The sequence below is a fragment of the Uloborus diversus genome, unplaced genomic scaffold (genome assembly GCF_026930045.1).
Source record: "Uloborus diversus isolate 005 unplaced genomic scaffold, Udiv.v.3.1 scaffold_14, whole genome shotgun sequence".
NCBI classification, from domain to species: Eukaryota; Metazoa; Arthropoda; class Arachnida; order Araneae; family Uloboridae; genus Uloborus; species Uloborus diversus.
This window is the reverse complement of record NW_026558098.1, coordinates 2,740,968-2,758,067: the sequence shown is the minus strand read 5'-3', so window position 1 is coordinate 2,758,067 and position 17,100 is coordinate 2,740,968. Positions and strand designations below refer to the sequence as shown.

General features: G+C 35.2%; 1 protein-coding gene across 1 annotated transcript in view; it reads right to left on the bottom strand.

Annotated features, from left to right (window-relative positions):
* Positions 1–17,100, bottom strand: part of LOC129232775 (neuroligin-2-like) — a gene marked incomplete at its 5' end in the record, with an annotated part of 77,206 nt that overhangs the window by 44,130 nt on the left and 15,976 nt on the right. Inside the window, 2 exon segments of the mRNA XM_054866878.1 lie at positions 995–1,166; positions 9,333–9,526. Coding sequence (XP_054722853.1) covers positions 995–1,166; positions 9,333–9,526 — 366 coding nt within the window.

Genomic DNA, 17,100 nt, shown 5'->3' with positions numbered 1-17,100 from the left:
CCATTTCCGCCTATAAACCGGATATTAGCCTTTCCACGTAATCGATGGTCAGACAATAGTGTTATCCATAGGAGTAAATAGGCCCTTGTGTTACATTTTCTGCCATCACATGGTCATAAATATACTGAACAAAAAGTTCAATATAAATCCACATGCTAAGCTTTGATTATGCACTCTTAAAGCAGAAACGATGATTTTTTTAAAAAGTGGAGTAAATCGATTCGGCAACTGAGCCATCCATATATCGACTGATATACAGGGTGACTATAATTAAAGTTCCACTTTCAAAACGCTGTAAAAATAAAACCACTGGTCAGAATGGCGTCAAATTTGAACGGAATATTATCGAAGACGGGGCGAAACGTATGGCAGAAGAAAAATAAATAGTTGGAGTTTTTAGCAATAGATGGCGATGTAAGCAACATAATTTAATTAAATCGGTTTTTAATTGTCCCGAGACCAAAAACCGCAGAAAAAGCATCAGTAAAAATCAAATCGATCTTTAATTTTCGTGAGACTGGCACAAAAGATGTTCAATATGCTGTCCCCCGCCTGTTTTCTGAAACAAGTTGAAATCAAGAAACAGCATGAAGTGTTTCACATTTAGAATGTGTTGCGCAATGCGTGCCTTCAGCTCAGCAAAGTTTACAATCGGAGCATGGAACACAACAGCTTTCAGATAGCCCCACAGCCAGAAGTCATATGAGTTAAGATCAGGTGATCGGGACGGCCAGGCCTTAGGGAAATGGTAACTTCAATGAGTCATGCGCATGACAGGTGTTTTGATTAACATATATTGACACCTGCAGAGCCATCTATTGCTGAAAATTCCAACTCTTTATTTTTCTTTTGCCATTCGTTTTCCCCCTTCTTGAATAATATTCTGTTGAAGTTTGACGTCATTCTGACCAGTGGCTTTATTCTTACAGCGTTTTGAAAGTGGAACTTTAATTATAATCACCCTGTATATCGGCAAACCCTGGTAGGTACTCACAGAATATGTCTGCTCCCTGGTCCCTGTTGATCCCGGTGAGGACCGCAAAGTCCTTTTCGAAGAGGACCCCCCTCCTGAGCATGTCCAGGGGGGACTCTGGGAGGACCCTCTCCTTGGAAGGGCGGGTGAAATTGTCCAGCACAGGGCCAAAGGGCAACCAGCCCACACGAGGCTGAAAAAACAGAAAATGATTCAATCTTTTAATTACCGTAAAATCCCGAAAGTAACCCCCCCTATTTTCAAAACAAAACTTATTGATTTCAGAAGGGGGGGGGGGTTATAATCGAGATTTTTCTGAAAAATTAGCCAAAATAATTATTTTTAGTAGTATTAATTTCAGAGTACAGAAAAGAAATAATAAGTAAATAAGAGTTAATAATAATGAAGAGAGAGAAATTAATTAATAAAAACCAGTCATAATTTTTTAGTAGTAATAAATTGCATGAGGGCGCCATTTTTTTTTCCGAAGAAGGGATTTTACACCTTGAGTTGGCAAAACCCCTATAATTTATCGCTTGGGAATTCATTATGTACTGAATGTAATAAGGTTACAGTAAAAGAAGCAAAATCTTAATGTTCTTGTTTCAGAATAGAAGCAAAAATCGCAATCACGGTCGCAAATTCGTTACGAAGATTCGAAAACTGAGCTTTACGAAGTTCGCGAACGCAAACACAGATAAATCTCTTACTCAATTTAGTAAAATTTACATTTCTGATGATCCTAAACTCGTCATATTACATTATTTCTCCTTTAAAAAAGGTTATTTTTAATTTTCGCGCTACTTTTTAAGCAACACGTTTCTAAAATGGTGTCACGTTTTCAAAATGGCACTGTGTTGAAGATCGTTCAGTTTCACAAATCAGAAAAAAATGCTCCTTCCAAAATGAATAAAGAGCAGTACAATCGTATAAATTTCTTTTGGAATACATATGAACAAAAAAAAAAAAAAGGCGCCCTTGCATCAGAAGGAGTCTAGTCATTTTGGAAGGAATAAACCATGGAGACCATTTTTTTTCTTTTTTTCTTAAATCAATGTGTTTTCTTTCTTTTTTTTTTTTTTAGAAAAGCAAAACTGCACATGGAGGGGGAAACTAAACCTTTGTAAATGCTTTCCAAGTAAAGCAGAAAATGTTATCCTTTTTTTTTTTGAAGGGAGTGGCAAATGAAGATGATCGGAAAATTTTCAGGTGAAGGAGGGGGGGGGGGGGGTGTATATTCAGGATTTTAAAGTGATTTCACTTTCCACAAAAAAGGGGGGGGCTATAATCGATAGGGGGGTTACTTTCGGAATATTACGGTATTCTGTTGCAAAAGAAAAATGAAACAAACTTTGAATATTTTAATCTCACACAAAATGGGGTTGTTTCCTTCAGTCAAAACTACTACTTTTAATCACTGAAATTGATGGAAAAAGCAAAAAAAAAAAAGATTCACATACTGTCTGGCTTTCACGAGAAAAGCTCCCGCCGTCAAGTCTGAGCCCCGTCTACTGCGATAGGAACGGTCCATTTTCTGCAAGGGTTATCAGGAATGCTTTTTGGTGCTATTTCGCCACTCGTACGCTTGCCTTTGTGCAGTCGTGCAGATTTTCCCAACATTAAGCTTCCCTTGGAAAAATGGGACGTGCCTCGTTGCTACAGCAACAGATAGACGCAGACATTTCAGCGGGGGCTTTTCTCGTGACGGTCGGACAGTATCTTCCTAAATCCCTCAATTTGTTTTATCTAGAGTTGAAAATTAAATTCAAAGTTCAGTCATGATATCCTTAAAGAAATTATTGCTCAGTGGCTATAATTATTTCCCAGAGTTCGTGCTCAGTTTCATAAATAAAATGAAGGTGTTTTGAAGGAGTAAAATGAGATTTTGAAGGAGTACTAATGGAGTGTCATTAAATGATGTCACACTTTTTTTCAATATATTTGACTATCAGCACTCTTTATCACAAAGTGCCACACTTCACCCCAAACTTCTCCTCTTGTCACATCATATTTTTTACAAACATAATGCTACAATATGTCACTTTTTGTCACCCTCTCTCTTCCCCTTGTCACAATTTCATGAGCCCGTCTCCTCCTCAAAGCATGACATCACTTGTGGATGACCCTTTTTACAATATCATAACTGCAATTAACTAAACATCGTTTTTTTTTAACGCAATCACTTAATGTAGTACATTTACTTATGTTGTTTTTAAATATTTAAATAATAATTAGACAATTTGACTTTTGCAGCTGAGAGTGTGGTGGAGGAAAAAACAATAAATCATAAAACTTGAAAAAATAGCCAAACACCATTTAAGCATGTTTTACTTCACTTATGAAATGTCTCAGTCATCTAATAAAAATTTCACCTTCGACTTTTATGAATTAATTATGATCAATTTGTAAATCGAAAAAAATAAATGCACGAAATTACTACCTTAAAATCGCCTTAGTGACGAAGTTAGTTGTCAATCGAAGTATTTTAAGTTTCTGTTATAGAGGAACATTATGTAGTCTTGAACTAAAAAAGAAGGAGTTTTGAAGGAGTTAAAACCAAAACGAAGGAGTTTGAAGGGCCCATCAAAAAATTTTCCTGAATGAAGGAGTATTGGAGGAGTTTTGAAGGAGCGTACGAACCCTGTTTCCAATTGGAAAAAAAAAATTAGAATCATACTTATATTATTGAGAGAACACAAGTTTTATTTTTAAAAGTGAACTGGATCACTCCCCTAATACTGGGGACACATAACGCTCATTAAGACAAAGTGTTGTTGGACTTAATAGTAATTTTAACATCTTTGCTAAGATTTCTAACGAGATTAAACTGAATATCGCCATTGTAGCTTCCTCTATGTCATCCTGAATCGTTTAGTTATTTAGTTTTTTTCTTGAGCAAAGAAGAGAAAACGACTTGCTTCATTTTCATATTTTAGATAGTACAGTCCAGCCTCCATATATCGCACTTCCACACATCGAAATTTTCTATATATCGAAATACCAGCAAATTTCAATGTTCATTACGTAGAAAAATTGTTTCTATCTATCGAAAAAATCTCTATATATAAAAAAAAAATTCGAGACATTCGTAGATTTTTTTTTTTCCATTTTAGACTGTTTGTCCCATGAAAAATGAAGGTTAGGGGAGAAAATTATGTTTACTAAAGGTTGCTAAGAAACTCATAAGGAATCTGGGTTTGAGGGATGTGTAGATAGGTCGTTCTTAAATTGCTTCAAGTTTATTTCAAATCTTAGTTATAACCAGTAACACTAAAATCAGTTTCAAGTTATCCTTTTGGTCTGTTGATTATCATTCCCAGTCTTTTTAGCTTCAGTAAAAATCATTCCAGTTAAATAGATTGATTTTTTACTTTTCTCTCTATTACATTGTCAAAACAAAAATCCCCTCATGTTGCGAATCAAGTTGAAATGCCGAAAAATGAAGATTTATGAAGGCACTAAAATGTAATTTCTGTTAATTTTTCAGTTATTAACTTTCGTTTAATCCGATGCTCGTATAAATTAGAAATTGGGTTTCATGCACGAAAATTAGCTTTAATTTTAATTTTTTAGGAGATTTTTTATGATCAAATAAGATTGTCTCTATATATCCAAATTTCTATATATCGAATTTTTTCCGGCAATATGCCACTTCGATATATGGAGGTCCGACTGTATTTTCGTATTTTGAGAAAAAATGCGACCACAGCGGAAACCTTGTATTCCACCCAACATTCTGGTTTCTGGATGTTGGAGCCTGAATACTTGTAAAGTTAAATCCTGTTAAAACAAACTTAAACACTGTAATAGCAAGGGACGGATCCAGACATGCTTCAAGGAGGGGGCGGTTGTTTTTTTGACTTTCCCTTTACTAGGTATCTGATTACACATGTTTGGGTGAGAGACAGCATTTCATTAAAACAAATTAAAAGTAGAGATTTTGCCACGGAGGTTTTCACCTCCAATCCTTCAATTTTCCGCAGAAAGAGGCATTCTAAAATTGCGTTTTAGAACTTCAACTTTGTAATAATTCCGGGGGAATGTTTCGAAACTCCCTCCACCTAATATCATTGAAGGTCATCTAAAATTGCACTGTTTGAGACTTCACCAGGGTTTAAGCTGGGTTCAAAAGTTCTTTAGCATAAAAGCTAAAATTAAGGGAAAAGTTTTAGCAAAATGCTAAAAAATGTTTACATTCTCATATCTTTCTAAATGCCTCTGTGTTTCATCTCCAGTTGAAAATAATTGAAAATTTCTTCTATGATATCTTTAAAGCAATTAGTACAGCAGCGTTTTTTTTAAGCATAAAATAAAAGTCTTGGATTATGCTTATCATTAAGAAAACATATGTTTGGTTTTTAGAAAATTGCACTCTCCTCCTCCTAATAATGCAGTTTTTGAAGGGACATAATTCTGGATAAGACAAAGTATTGAACTTGATTGTAATTTAAGCATCATTGCTGAGATTTAAAGATTAAGTTGACTATCGCCATGCGTGCTTCCTGTCTTGGATTATAAGTTTCCTTTTTTTAAATTAACTTATTTTTTAGTTGAGCAAAAAAGCGAAAGTGCTTTGCTTTACTTTCGCGGTTGAGATAGTGTTTTCGCATTTTGCGAAAAATGCGATCGTAGCAAAAACCCTGGACTTCAGTTTTGAAAAATTACCAGTGGAAAGTTACTGAAGCGTTTAATCCCCAAACGCAGCCTGGGATGTCCGTAATCAACTCCTTAAGTCTTAAATTTTACGGTGAAGACCTCTAAACGCCTCCTCCTAACATCACCAAAGATCGTCTAAAATTTTGAAACTTCATTTCCGAAAAGTTTCCGGGAGGGAGATTTGGACCCCAATCTTTTACTTAAAGTACCGTATATACTCTCGTGTATAAGTCGAGAAATTGTGTCCAAAAAATAAGGCTCCAGATGGGGGAATCGACTTATGCGCGAGTAAATATTTCCGAAATTTTTTCCGATCAAAACACAACGCGAAACGGCGACGTGCGGTTACAGGTATGAGTCGCAAATTTGATCGTGTGACAAATTAAACGGATTTAATAAAAAATAATAATAAAACAAGCCTAAAAAATGCTCACAAAACAAGAAAAATTATTTTATATTCATTAAGAATAAAATCAACAATTAAGAGAAATCGTTGTCAACAGCGGCACGGAGTTTGATTCCAACGCTGCCGCGGACGATGTTTATGATGATACGATGCTCACATTCGACGAGCACGACCGGTTAGTTAATCACGTGACAGCTAATGATCACGTGCTTCAATCAACCAATCAAATGCTTAGAATGGCAACCAATGTGGTAACCGGTTGATCATAAAACGCTGCGGTTAGTAACAGGTTATTTACCGGTCGACCGGTGAGGTTCGTCGAATGCAAGGGATGACGGAGAAGGACTTCTGCGAACTTTACTGCACATCTGACTGGGAATCTGAGTTTGAAGACTCTTGATAGATTTTTATATTTTATTGTTTTTTCTTTTGTAATTAAATGTGTTTTTTATGTTTGAATTTATTTGAAAATATTTTGCAATTTTCTTTCGGAAGTTGAAGGTTGATTTATGCTCGGGTTTCAAATTTTTTCCGATTTTTTTCTCTGAAGGTGGGCGGGGGGAGGGGGTCGACTTATACGTGAGATCGACTTGTACGCGAGTATATACGGTAATCAAAAATGGCCAACACTTGTGTTTTAGAGCTTCCAATAAGGAAAAATTGCTTTTGCAAGGTCCATCAAGGGAGGGGCGATCGCCCCCATTGCCCCTCCCTTGTATCCGTCCTTGTATTATAGCAATTAAAACGGGACTAAACATTGATTTCATTGAAACTGATATTTTGTTTAGTGATGTTCCGGATATCCTTATCCGTATCCGTGGATATCCGAGGAAAAATAAAGATCTGTATCCGTATCCGTTACTTATTTGGCGGATCTTAAACGGATATTTTCTATTCTAAAAATTTTTAAATATTTGAATAAAAGACTCTTAAATTCCGTTTAAATTAGGTTTTATTCCCTATTTAAATTATAAGGTATCATTTCAGAAGCCAATGGCCTTCTGAGACATTTTTTTTTTTTAATTTTTAGTTTAATATTAGTTTTTGTTATTGATATGGGGTTTCTGTTTTTCTTTATTTTGGTTTTTCCCGGCATCTATCAAAAAAATTGAGACAAATTTCTCTATTCACTGTTCGTAAAAGTGCTCTCGGCTCTGCTATTCCGTCTGTCGGAGTAATTTGGCTGGAATGGGTCAGCGCTGCATTTATGCTGAAATAAAATGCGAAAAATAATGTCTAGCCTATCCAGTAGCAGCTTAACATTCTTGCTCCTGCATCCTACATCTACCGAGCAAGCTAGAAATAATTTTTCACATTCTATTTAAGCATTAATGCTGCGCTGACCCGTTCCTTCCAACTCTCCATCAATTTTAACGGAGATTTCTTCCAATAGTAAATCATAGTCTTTATTATATTTTCGCCGTAGATGAAATTTTTTGAAGAAACTGTTATTATAGTGACGGGAATACCTTCCGTAATAAATTTTACACTTGGATTGAATTGGGCAAAAACATTTTAGATCCGTATCCGCAGATCTTGACGCTAATGATCGTATCCGTATCCACAGATCTACGTTTTTAACGATCCGGCACATCACTAATTTTGTTGTTATTTTCATACTGTAATGAGATTTTACTGCAAGTTATTTTAATAATCCTAAAAGGAGTGTAAAAAGCTGTGGAAAGATATCAGAGGCTAAAATTTTTGGTTTTGGGTTTCGGATAGTGGACTAAGCTTTACATATCCAAGGATGGAATCAGAAATTTCTGGTGGAAACATTTCCATCCGCCCCCAAATTTCAGCCTTTGACTCAGCGGTGCCTCAAACTTAAATTTTATTGGGAGGGCACAGATTTCGATTTGCAGAATGGAGCTCCAAATTTTGTCTAATGATAAAATCAGGGCTTGTACATTGTACGCATTTAGTGCATTCAATGAAAAGGGACACTCAGGTACTTACAAACCGCAATAGTTACTGTACATACTTACAATTACTATACATACAGAAGTTATGTACAGTAAACTCTCGATTATCCACAGAATAGGGTGGCTCGGTTACTGTGGATAAGCGAAAACCGCGGATAATCCGGATAACAGATAAAAACTGATACAAGTGTACATAATTGCTGTAAAATATTTATAATACTCCCCCATACATTGAAATCATAGCTAAGAACATTGCTACATTGCATCTACTAACAATGCATATATATAGACAGATTTTTTTAAAAATTAAATCCAACAAGAACACATTCATTAGTTTAAAAAGCATTTAATGATAGCTAAGAAAAAAAAACGTGAAAATATCTGCGGGATAATCGGGATTTTACTGTTTTTAAATTTGCCAAACGTCAGGCGAAACTCACGAAATAAGGAAAGCTTTTTGGAGGTCACAGCATGGGCGCCCATTTGCAAAGTTGCAAGGGGGGGCTCAAATATTTTCCCCGTGGTTTAGCCGGATATTTTCCTCGTGGAAACTGATTTCAGGACAGATTACAGTCATTAAAATTTGACATTTTTAATAACTTATTCATTAATGGCTGGAGAAAAAATGTTTTTACATTTTTGCAAAGAAAAAAGTACTAAAAGCAAGGAAGTTCTAATTTCAAAGGGGGGGGGGGCTCGAGCACCCCATTGCCCCCCTATATACAAATACAAAAGTGACGACCAGCAACAGGCTCTGGGCCCAGCTAGACTGGTCCTAGTCCATTTACATTCCCAAGTGAAGATCAATGGCCCTCTTAAAGCTATCCACCCCCTTGCTCATGACCACCTCTTCCGGAAAGCTGTTCCAAGGTTCCACTACCCTGCTAAAATAATAATTTTCCCTGATATCCATGTTAGCCCGAGATTTAAATAGCTTGAAACAATGACCCCTCGTCCTGTTTTCAGTGCTAAACTTCAGCCCCGTAACATCTTTCATTTTAATAAATTTAAACAACCGAATCATGTCCCCTCGGTCTCTTCTTTGCACAAGACTGTACATTCATAGCCTTCTAAGCCTGGAATCGTAGTCTAAGTGGGAAAGTCCATTCATTAGCCTTGTAGCTCGCCTTTGAACCCTTTCCAATGCATTAATGTCTTTCTTAAGATAAGGAGACCAAAACTGAACAGCATACTTCAAATGGGGTCTTACCAAACTTCTATATATGGGCGCCCTTGGGTCACTGTGACCTCGTGTGTATAACTTGGGGAGGGGGAGAGAAAATTTTCAACACCACAGCAAAAAACTGCTTTCCACAACTGCTGCAGTTTTTCCACCGTGGTGAGCAAACAATGAACAGCGAGAAAAGGTCACCTTGAGGTTGAGGATCTTGATCTCGCTGTTGCTCCTGGTGGCCACGCACTCCACCAGCCTGGCCATGTCCTCGTTGGAGCATCCCAGTCCTTCCCCCAGGACCTGGCTGCTGTTGAACATGTAGCGGGGGTCGCTGATGAAGGCCCAATCGGCCACGGGGGCCCCGTTCTGGAGGATCAGCCGCTTCACCAGGCCTGAAAGGAATCCCAGAGATGAGATTCAAATCATTCGAGAACTACACCGTATTTTCCTGCGTATTATCCGCGGGCGGCCTGTAATCCGCAGGTCCTGAAAGCGACCCGAAGAAAAAAAAAGCTTCTTATAATCCGCGGATAATACGATGTCAAAAGAAAAAGTTTGAATTTAACATACCGTTTGAGCAACTAAACTAAAAACGTGAAAAATACTTACTTTGAAGGCATAATCAAAATTAATCTGAAATATAATCTTTACTAATATTATAAAGAGAGATGACGGATTTTTGTGTGTTCGAAAAATTCTTTAACCATATGAAAGGGGCTTTCTTACTGAGTAACATAGGCTATAATTCGAAAAAATCCGATAGTTTTTTTTTTTTAAATTCAAATTTAGACCCAAATTTCACGTAAATTGCCTATTATTGGCTATCAAAGGGGTGAAAAATTACTTTCACATATTAATATTTTATATCGTTGAAAAGGGTAGAATTTTCCGCGTTCTAAGCAATTTGTTTCAATGCTCTAACTTCATCACGACGGGAGCAATTTGCGTTTTTATCTCGAACTTTTTTAGGCTTAGCTGAAATTTTGGCACTACTTTCTTCATTTAATCTATCCATAAAAAGTGAAGGAATTGTCCCACAGTTTTCTTTTTGACACCGTTGGAAAAAGTGGCATTTTTTACTCCAGAAATATCTCGACCTATGGTCGAAAAAATAACTTTCTATCTCCGAAGGAAAAAAAGTTACAAGCCGTTAAAAGCTTCGCTTCATTTTAATTTCTTAAAGGTCCACAAACTTGGCACCACGGAATTTAAGCAATGGGGAAATGTTTTCGCCGATTCTGCATATTTTACGATCTATGTTATGATAATTCCCCAAGACAATGTAGAAATTGCGGGAAGAGTTTGAAAACTAAGAGTCTCAGCAATTTTCCCAATTGTCGCCAAATTTGTGGACGCCAAAGACCAAGGGCTAATGTACTTCGGCCATGGCCTTGCTGATAGTGGCAAAAGCAAACAATGGGGTTGTTTCCTTCAGTCAAAAGTAGTACTTTTAGCCACTGAAATTTTTTCAACGAAACGGTTCAAACACTTGATAGTTAATTGAATTTTTTAAACTTTTCAATTTACAAGGTTTGAACAGAATAACGTCTGTCGGGTCCTCTAGTCTTTAATACAATGATTTCTTCTTGAAATCTTGATTATAGTACGCTAATTGCTTGAAAAACAAAGAGTCAAGACAAAGGAGCAAACGGTCTAACCTTGTGCAAATGGCTACCTACCACTGTAATCTTGCTTATTTTACTTGACCTTAATCGTCAAGAGGAACATTCAAGCAACGTAAAATACCCGACATACAGTCAGGCAGCGAGGAAGAACGTGCATGCTTCGTATAATAAACAACATTCGGTCGGCCTAAGGTCTCGATCGATGAATCCTACTGTAAAAATATTGAGGTTCAATGCGTTGGTGTTAAGGGGGGGAAAAAAAGCACAGATAATCCGCGGCTGCGTATAATCCACACCTCACAAGCTTTGCCTTTTTTAGCAGATAATCGGCGGATTATACGCAGGAAAACACGGTTCTATGCTTGAAGAGTTTTATCCACATTCTATATGAAATTCATACAAAGTATCCCCATCAGGGGCTTCCAACTGGCCAGATGTGGCCCCCAAGCCCAGTTTTTGCAGCCCACCGAGTCTTTTATGTATTCTTAATTAAATTATAATTTATTAAATAATTTAAATTAAATTCCGAGTCTTTTATGTAAATTTAATTATTCAAATTTTATTTCATTCGGAAAAAAAATTTGAATAATTAAATTTAATGGCTTGAAAATCTGTCTAATTTAATGACAAAATTTAAATAATTTTCATGAATTTGCTTTTGACAAAATCACTAATTATTTTCAAAATGCAAAGCAGAGAAATGTTACAGACAGTTAAAGAGTAAACCAATCACATTTCAATGCTATGGCTTCTACATTTTATATATAACTCATTTTATAAATGAAAATATTTTATTTATTTTTTATTTATTTATTTTTACATCCTGATTAATATGTGTATTAAAAGAGTAATTTACAGAATCATTGGTGGACACAGAACATACAGAATCATTTCGAAATTATTGATGGACTGCTGGTTCAAGACCAATGATCGATCACCGTTATTTACAGGGGCCAATCCAGGATTTTTTTCTCGTTACCTATTTTTGTGAAAGTATTGCGTCATTCTATTTTTGTGGACGTTTTTTTTATCATTAGTAGCACTGTTTTTGTGAAATTTTAGAAAAAGGCATCCTCATTTTTGTAATAGAGAAGTAGAATAAGTGAAATTTTAGTTCCAAAAGTGTAAATGTCATCTAGTATTATTTTTAACAGGTTTCGTTTTTTTTTGGGGGGGGGGGGAGCTAAAAACCTAAGAAGTACAAAAAATGATATCGTAGTTTCAGCTTAATGGGCTATGTACTGTGTACAATATAGGAAATGATGAGAAAAACGGTTTTCCAAAACAGATGTTGAAAGATTGCGATACTATTGCATAAATACACTTTGGCGAGAAACAGCTAAAAATGAGTTAAAATACTACAAAAGGTTTCTATTTAAGCGATTGTTCATATAAAACAGCTTAGAATTTTATGAGTAAATTCTGTTTTAAACAGAGAAATAAATTTTATATTTTAAAATGTGAATTTTTGAAATTTTTGATGTTTTTGTGAAGCTACCTGATTACTTGATTTTTGTGAAAGTACCGAATTCAAAACAAGATTTTTGTGAAGGTACCGAAAAACGGTAGCAAAACCAGCCTGTATTGGGCCCTGATTTATATTTTTAGACTTCAGTGATTTCGTTTGATTGAATTTAAGTAAATTTTTCTCACTATAAAAATTTTAATTAAAACCAATAGCTGTATTATGAAGATGTTGTGAAAAAATGAAATCTAATTAAGTGCATGAAAAACACCGCCAGCTCAGTCAGCCGAGGACTGCAGTTTCGTGCTTATTAGCACTCATCGGCCCGGCATAGGAAAGTGACTGAGCTGGAGATGGAAAACCTCTTAAGGAAGCCAAGAGGGCCAAACAAACTGGTAGCTAATACAGAATTAGCGCAGACCAGACGAGTGACCGAAGCAATGGTTCGGTTCAACTCTAGTATTGAAGGCAAGGCATGGTATATTAATTAAGTGGTTAATAAGTTTATGTAAAACCATGTTAAACAACATTTTGTGTTAAGTGGACCAGTCAATCCTTTTGCGGATCAGTATATCTCCACACTTACTGGTCCGGAGGACCAGTTATTTTTTCTAAGGATTTAAGTAAATCCAGCGCAGATTTTATACCGTACTTCATGCAGGGGTGATTGTGACTCCATGAAAAAATACCTGAACTTTTTTTTCCAAAGAAGAAAAAGTGTTTTGATGGGCATATATATATACATTACGTGTATGTACACATTATATTATGTATATAAATAATTTATATACATAATTATTTGTTGGGGCTAAAACTCGAAGTTTTAATTGGACTTAATACGTCCATGTGCATGGTGGGAATTAAATTCTTTTAATTTTTCTCATTTCTTAAAATTTTTCAAGGATTCTTCTTATCTAGCCTTCATTCAATCCCCCACCCCAGCTGTTCTTCGATAATTACCATAGAGTTTACAAACCATGACCGTAGCTCAGGGGCGGCATTTCAGCATTTCATTTGGGGGGTCGAGTTTTTTGAACATGAATTTCCTCAGTACGGTATAAAATACATATTGGTTAGCAGGAAGTGATAATAAAATGGTTTTAATGTTAAGAACAATAAAGCAATATTGAAGTTGAGACACAATTGTTATCTACTATAAAATGACTGACCTGATTGAAATAGTCAAAAAACAATGACACAAGAAAGTTATAATAAAAAACACATTTCCTTCAAATTCCGCTCTTTAAAGTAACCAAGAAAACTTTTTAAATTGGGCTAGTATTCATTTAGCGTCATTAAAAAGTATAGTCGCAATTCACAAAACAATTCCTCTTCCCTCGTGCTATACACTTTATTTATAAGTGTAATATTTTCTTTTTCGCTTTATATAACCGATCTACATAATATTGGACAGATCAATGATAAATATATCTCATCAAATCCTGTCTCAATTTCTTGAGAAACTGAATTGATCATTTTATCCAAAATAGTGATTTAATATTTTGACTAAAACTTCATGTGGTTTTGTTATCTCTTCTACATTGGCATACAGTAAAAACTGTTATGGAAAGTTCTGTCACAAAGTTTTACTCTTTGCTCAAGGGCCCAAGCATGCATTAGTGTGAAATCAATTGTCAATCCAAGAATTAAGGTTAGCAGATTGAAATTTTTATGATAGAGTGTAGCATTGTTCAAAAAAACGCTCCGCAGTATAAATAAAGTAAACAAAAATTCAAACAAAGTCATACATATTAAAATGACATCAGATTTTCTATCATTGAAAAGGTCACTTTCCAGTAATTTTTCCACGGGGCTTTTATAGATTTAACTTTTGAATACCATCGTGTGTCACTCAGAGATTGTCAAGTAAAGAGCCTCATGATATATTTGTTGATGTGAAAGTATTTTTTCATGTGGGATGTTTTTCATAAAGAGCATATCTTTACAAAGAGTTTCTAAGAAAGCATATAATGTTGCTAAATCGAGTGGCTAAAATATGTTTCTAGTACAAGGAATCAATGAACACTTATTAGCTAAACATTAAGTTATAATATGAGCATAAAATTTTATGTAAAATGACATGGAGTTTACGCGTAACAATTGCGCAGTCTAAACACTGTACGGGCATCTCATAGAAGATACACCATCGTAGCATAGAATACACAATTTTGAAATATTTAACCCATATGAAGAGATTACTTCTTCAGTTAAGGCTAACAATTATTCTCCGTCTGTTCTTTCTGTTCTTAAAATGCAAGCAAATAATTTTCTAAGTTATCTGAATTGAATTTAGATATTTTTTATTATTCTTAGTGAAAAATTTGGGGGTGCAACCGCCCCCTCTCGCCCCCTATTTGCCGCCCCTGCCGTAGCTTAAGCTTTATACCAAACAAAACGTCTTCAATTTGGACTTTTGGCATTTCATTAATCGCCCTAAATTTTACAAAAGTGGGTTTTTCTGAAAATATAGAAGTTCCGGCATTTTCGAAGATGAAGATACCGGAATTCAAGATGAAAATACCGGAAATCCGGTAAAATACCGGAACACAATCGCCCCTGTTCATGAGAACTGATAGCCGAAGTAAACAAGAAGGATTGGCATTTGGTCACTTTCATTAATTCTTCGTTGGAATTGGTGATTCCCTTCATATTAACCGGTTTGAACCAGCTTTCTGTTACTTTAAAATTCCATTTCTGTTTACACCAACCTATTATCAGGCTTGGGGTCGATTATGAGAAAATGTAATTGATTAGGATTGTGATTACAAGTGTGAAAAATAGGAATCACAATGATAATTATGACTATAATCCTTACCTCAAAAGTAATTATGATTACGGCAATGACCATAAAGTAGGTAATTGATTTTGATTATGATATGCCGATCACAATTACTGAACTCATTAAAAATTTCCTTTCACTTTCCCTTTCCTTTTTGTGTTTAAAAATATGTACATCAATGTAACAGCGTCATTACTTGAAAAATAAAGATTTTTGATTTAATGCTATGGAGATGATTGCAATTATCCTGTAGTATTAACTAGGAAATCACAATTTTAAATTACAACATTGTTGGAAAAAATATTTGCAGTTTTTTTCTGACTACGAAGAACCTTTTTATTGACGCAAAAAAAGAGGAAGTAATGGATAAAAAACATTTGACTTGCAGCAACAAGCAATGTTTGAATGGTCTGGTGTCTTCTATCCACAAATTTAGTTCTTCTCACATAAATGAGGTAAATCTGTGTAATATTTTAGCACATGCAAACTTTTTTTTTTCTTTTTTCTTTTTTTTTTTTTTTTTTTTTTGCAAGTTTTGCACTGAATTTTAATGATTTTTCATCCTCTAATTGAGTGGCAATCTTCCAACAGCTGGTTATTGGTTTCTCATACAACTTACTTTTTCCTGAATGGTAGACATTACAAAGCAGAGGATGCAAAAACACAATGCTATTTTTCAAAATTTTGTCTTGTTAGAAAAGAATGATTTTTTTTTTTTTTTTTTTCATTTTTTGCTCAATAAAAGAAAAGTACCAAGTTTAGACAATTTGGTTACTGTAAAGGATAATTTTCCCTGATATTGGGAGAAATTTTTGAAATCCCCTGATTTTTCTCCAGAGATTAAAATTTTCCTGATTTCCAAGACCACCCAGGGACAAGGGACTTTAGTTGATTTTTCTTAGTAGAGCTGAATAAAACATTGCGCAACCTTTACCTACTAATAATAAAGCTGAAAGTCTGGATCTCTGTCACGAGCATAGCGCCTAGGCCGTTCGGCCAACTTTCATGAAATTTGGCACAAAGTTAGTTTGTAGCATGGGGGTGTGCACCTCGAAGCGATGTTTCGAAAATTCGATTTTGTTCTTTTTCAATTCCAATTTTAAGAGTATTTTACCGGGCAAAATATCACAACGTGGACGACTAAATTAAGAGATTATCATAAGGTGGAACAATTACTTGGGTAAGCAAATGAATGTAGCAAATTGGCGAGAAAACCATCATCCAATATTTGTAAATACAGTAGAAGACCGTTATAACGCCGACCTGTATAACGCAATTCTCTATAAACCGCACTACTTTTCAAAAGTCAACAATAGGTATCGAAGTTTAAAAAATCCCTCTGTTTTGCTTTGCAAAAATAAAAATTGTTAGGCAAATTAAATTTTGAAAGTTTTTCATCTTTCCATCTTATTTCAAAGCTTTTAAATTGAAAATGAGTACTCATAGTAAATAGAAAATACCAGATGGCTCTTGCAAATGCAGCTGTTATGCAAACCATGGAGCTAGCAGAAGTGCAGGATTTTGATTGTGAAACATATTTATTTGGGAATAACTAATTCTAGTATTGGTGCTTTAATACTCATTGCAGATAAAACTCATTCTGAAGTGCTAATATATATAGATATATCCTGAATATTAGTTTCAAAATTTGTGAAATGATCTATGTAACGCAAAAACCTGTATAACGCAAAAGCTCTGGTCCCAAGGTGTGCGTTATAACGGTCTTCTACTGTATAGAGGCGAACCAAATGACCTTTTAGCTTTTTTACTACAGGCAAAGCTGTGCAGGTACCACTAGTTAGAGGTGATTGTGAGTTGATCAAAAAATACCTGAAAGTTTCAAAGCGAAAACGGGGGGGAGGGGGGTGTAATCTTTGGCCGCTATTACTTAAGTGCACCTTTGCCATAGTATTAAATAATTCTGAGTGAAAATATTGTGTGGACATTTAGTTAAATATTTAATGAGTTACAAAGGCACTTATGAGCTGGTGTTATACAAATTATCTTGACATTTGTCCATCTTAAGGGATAGGTGTCCATCTTAAGGCTCTTGCAGGTATATTTGATGAGTATTATATCATTAAAAAAAAAATTACG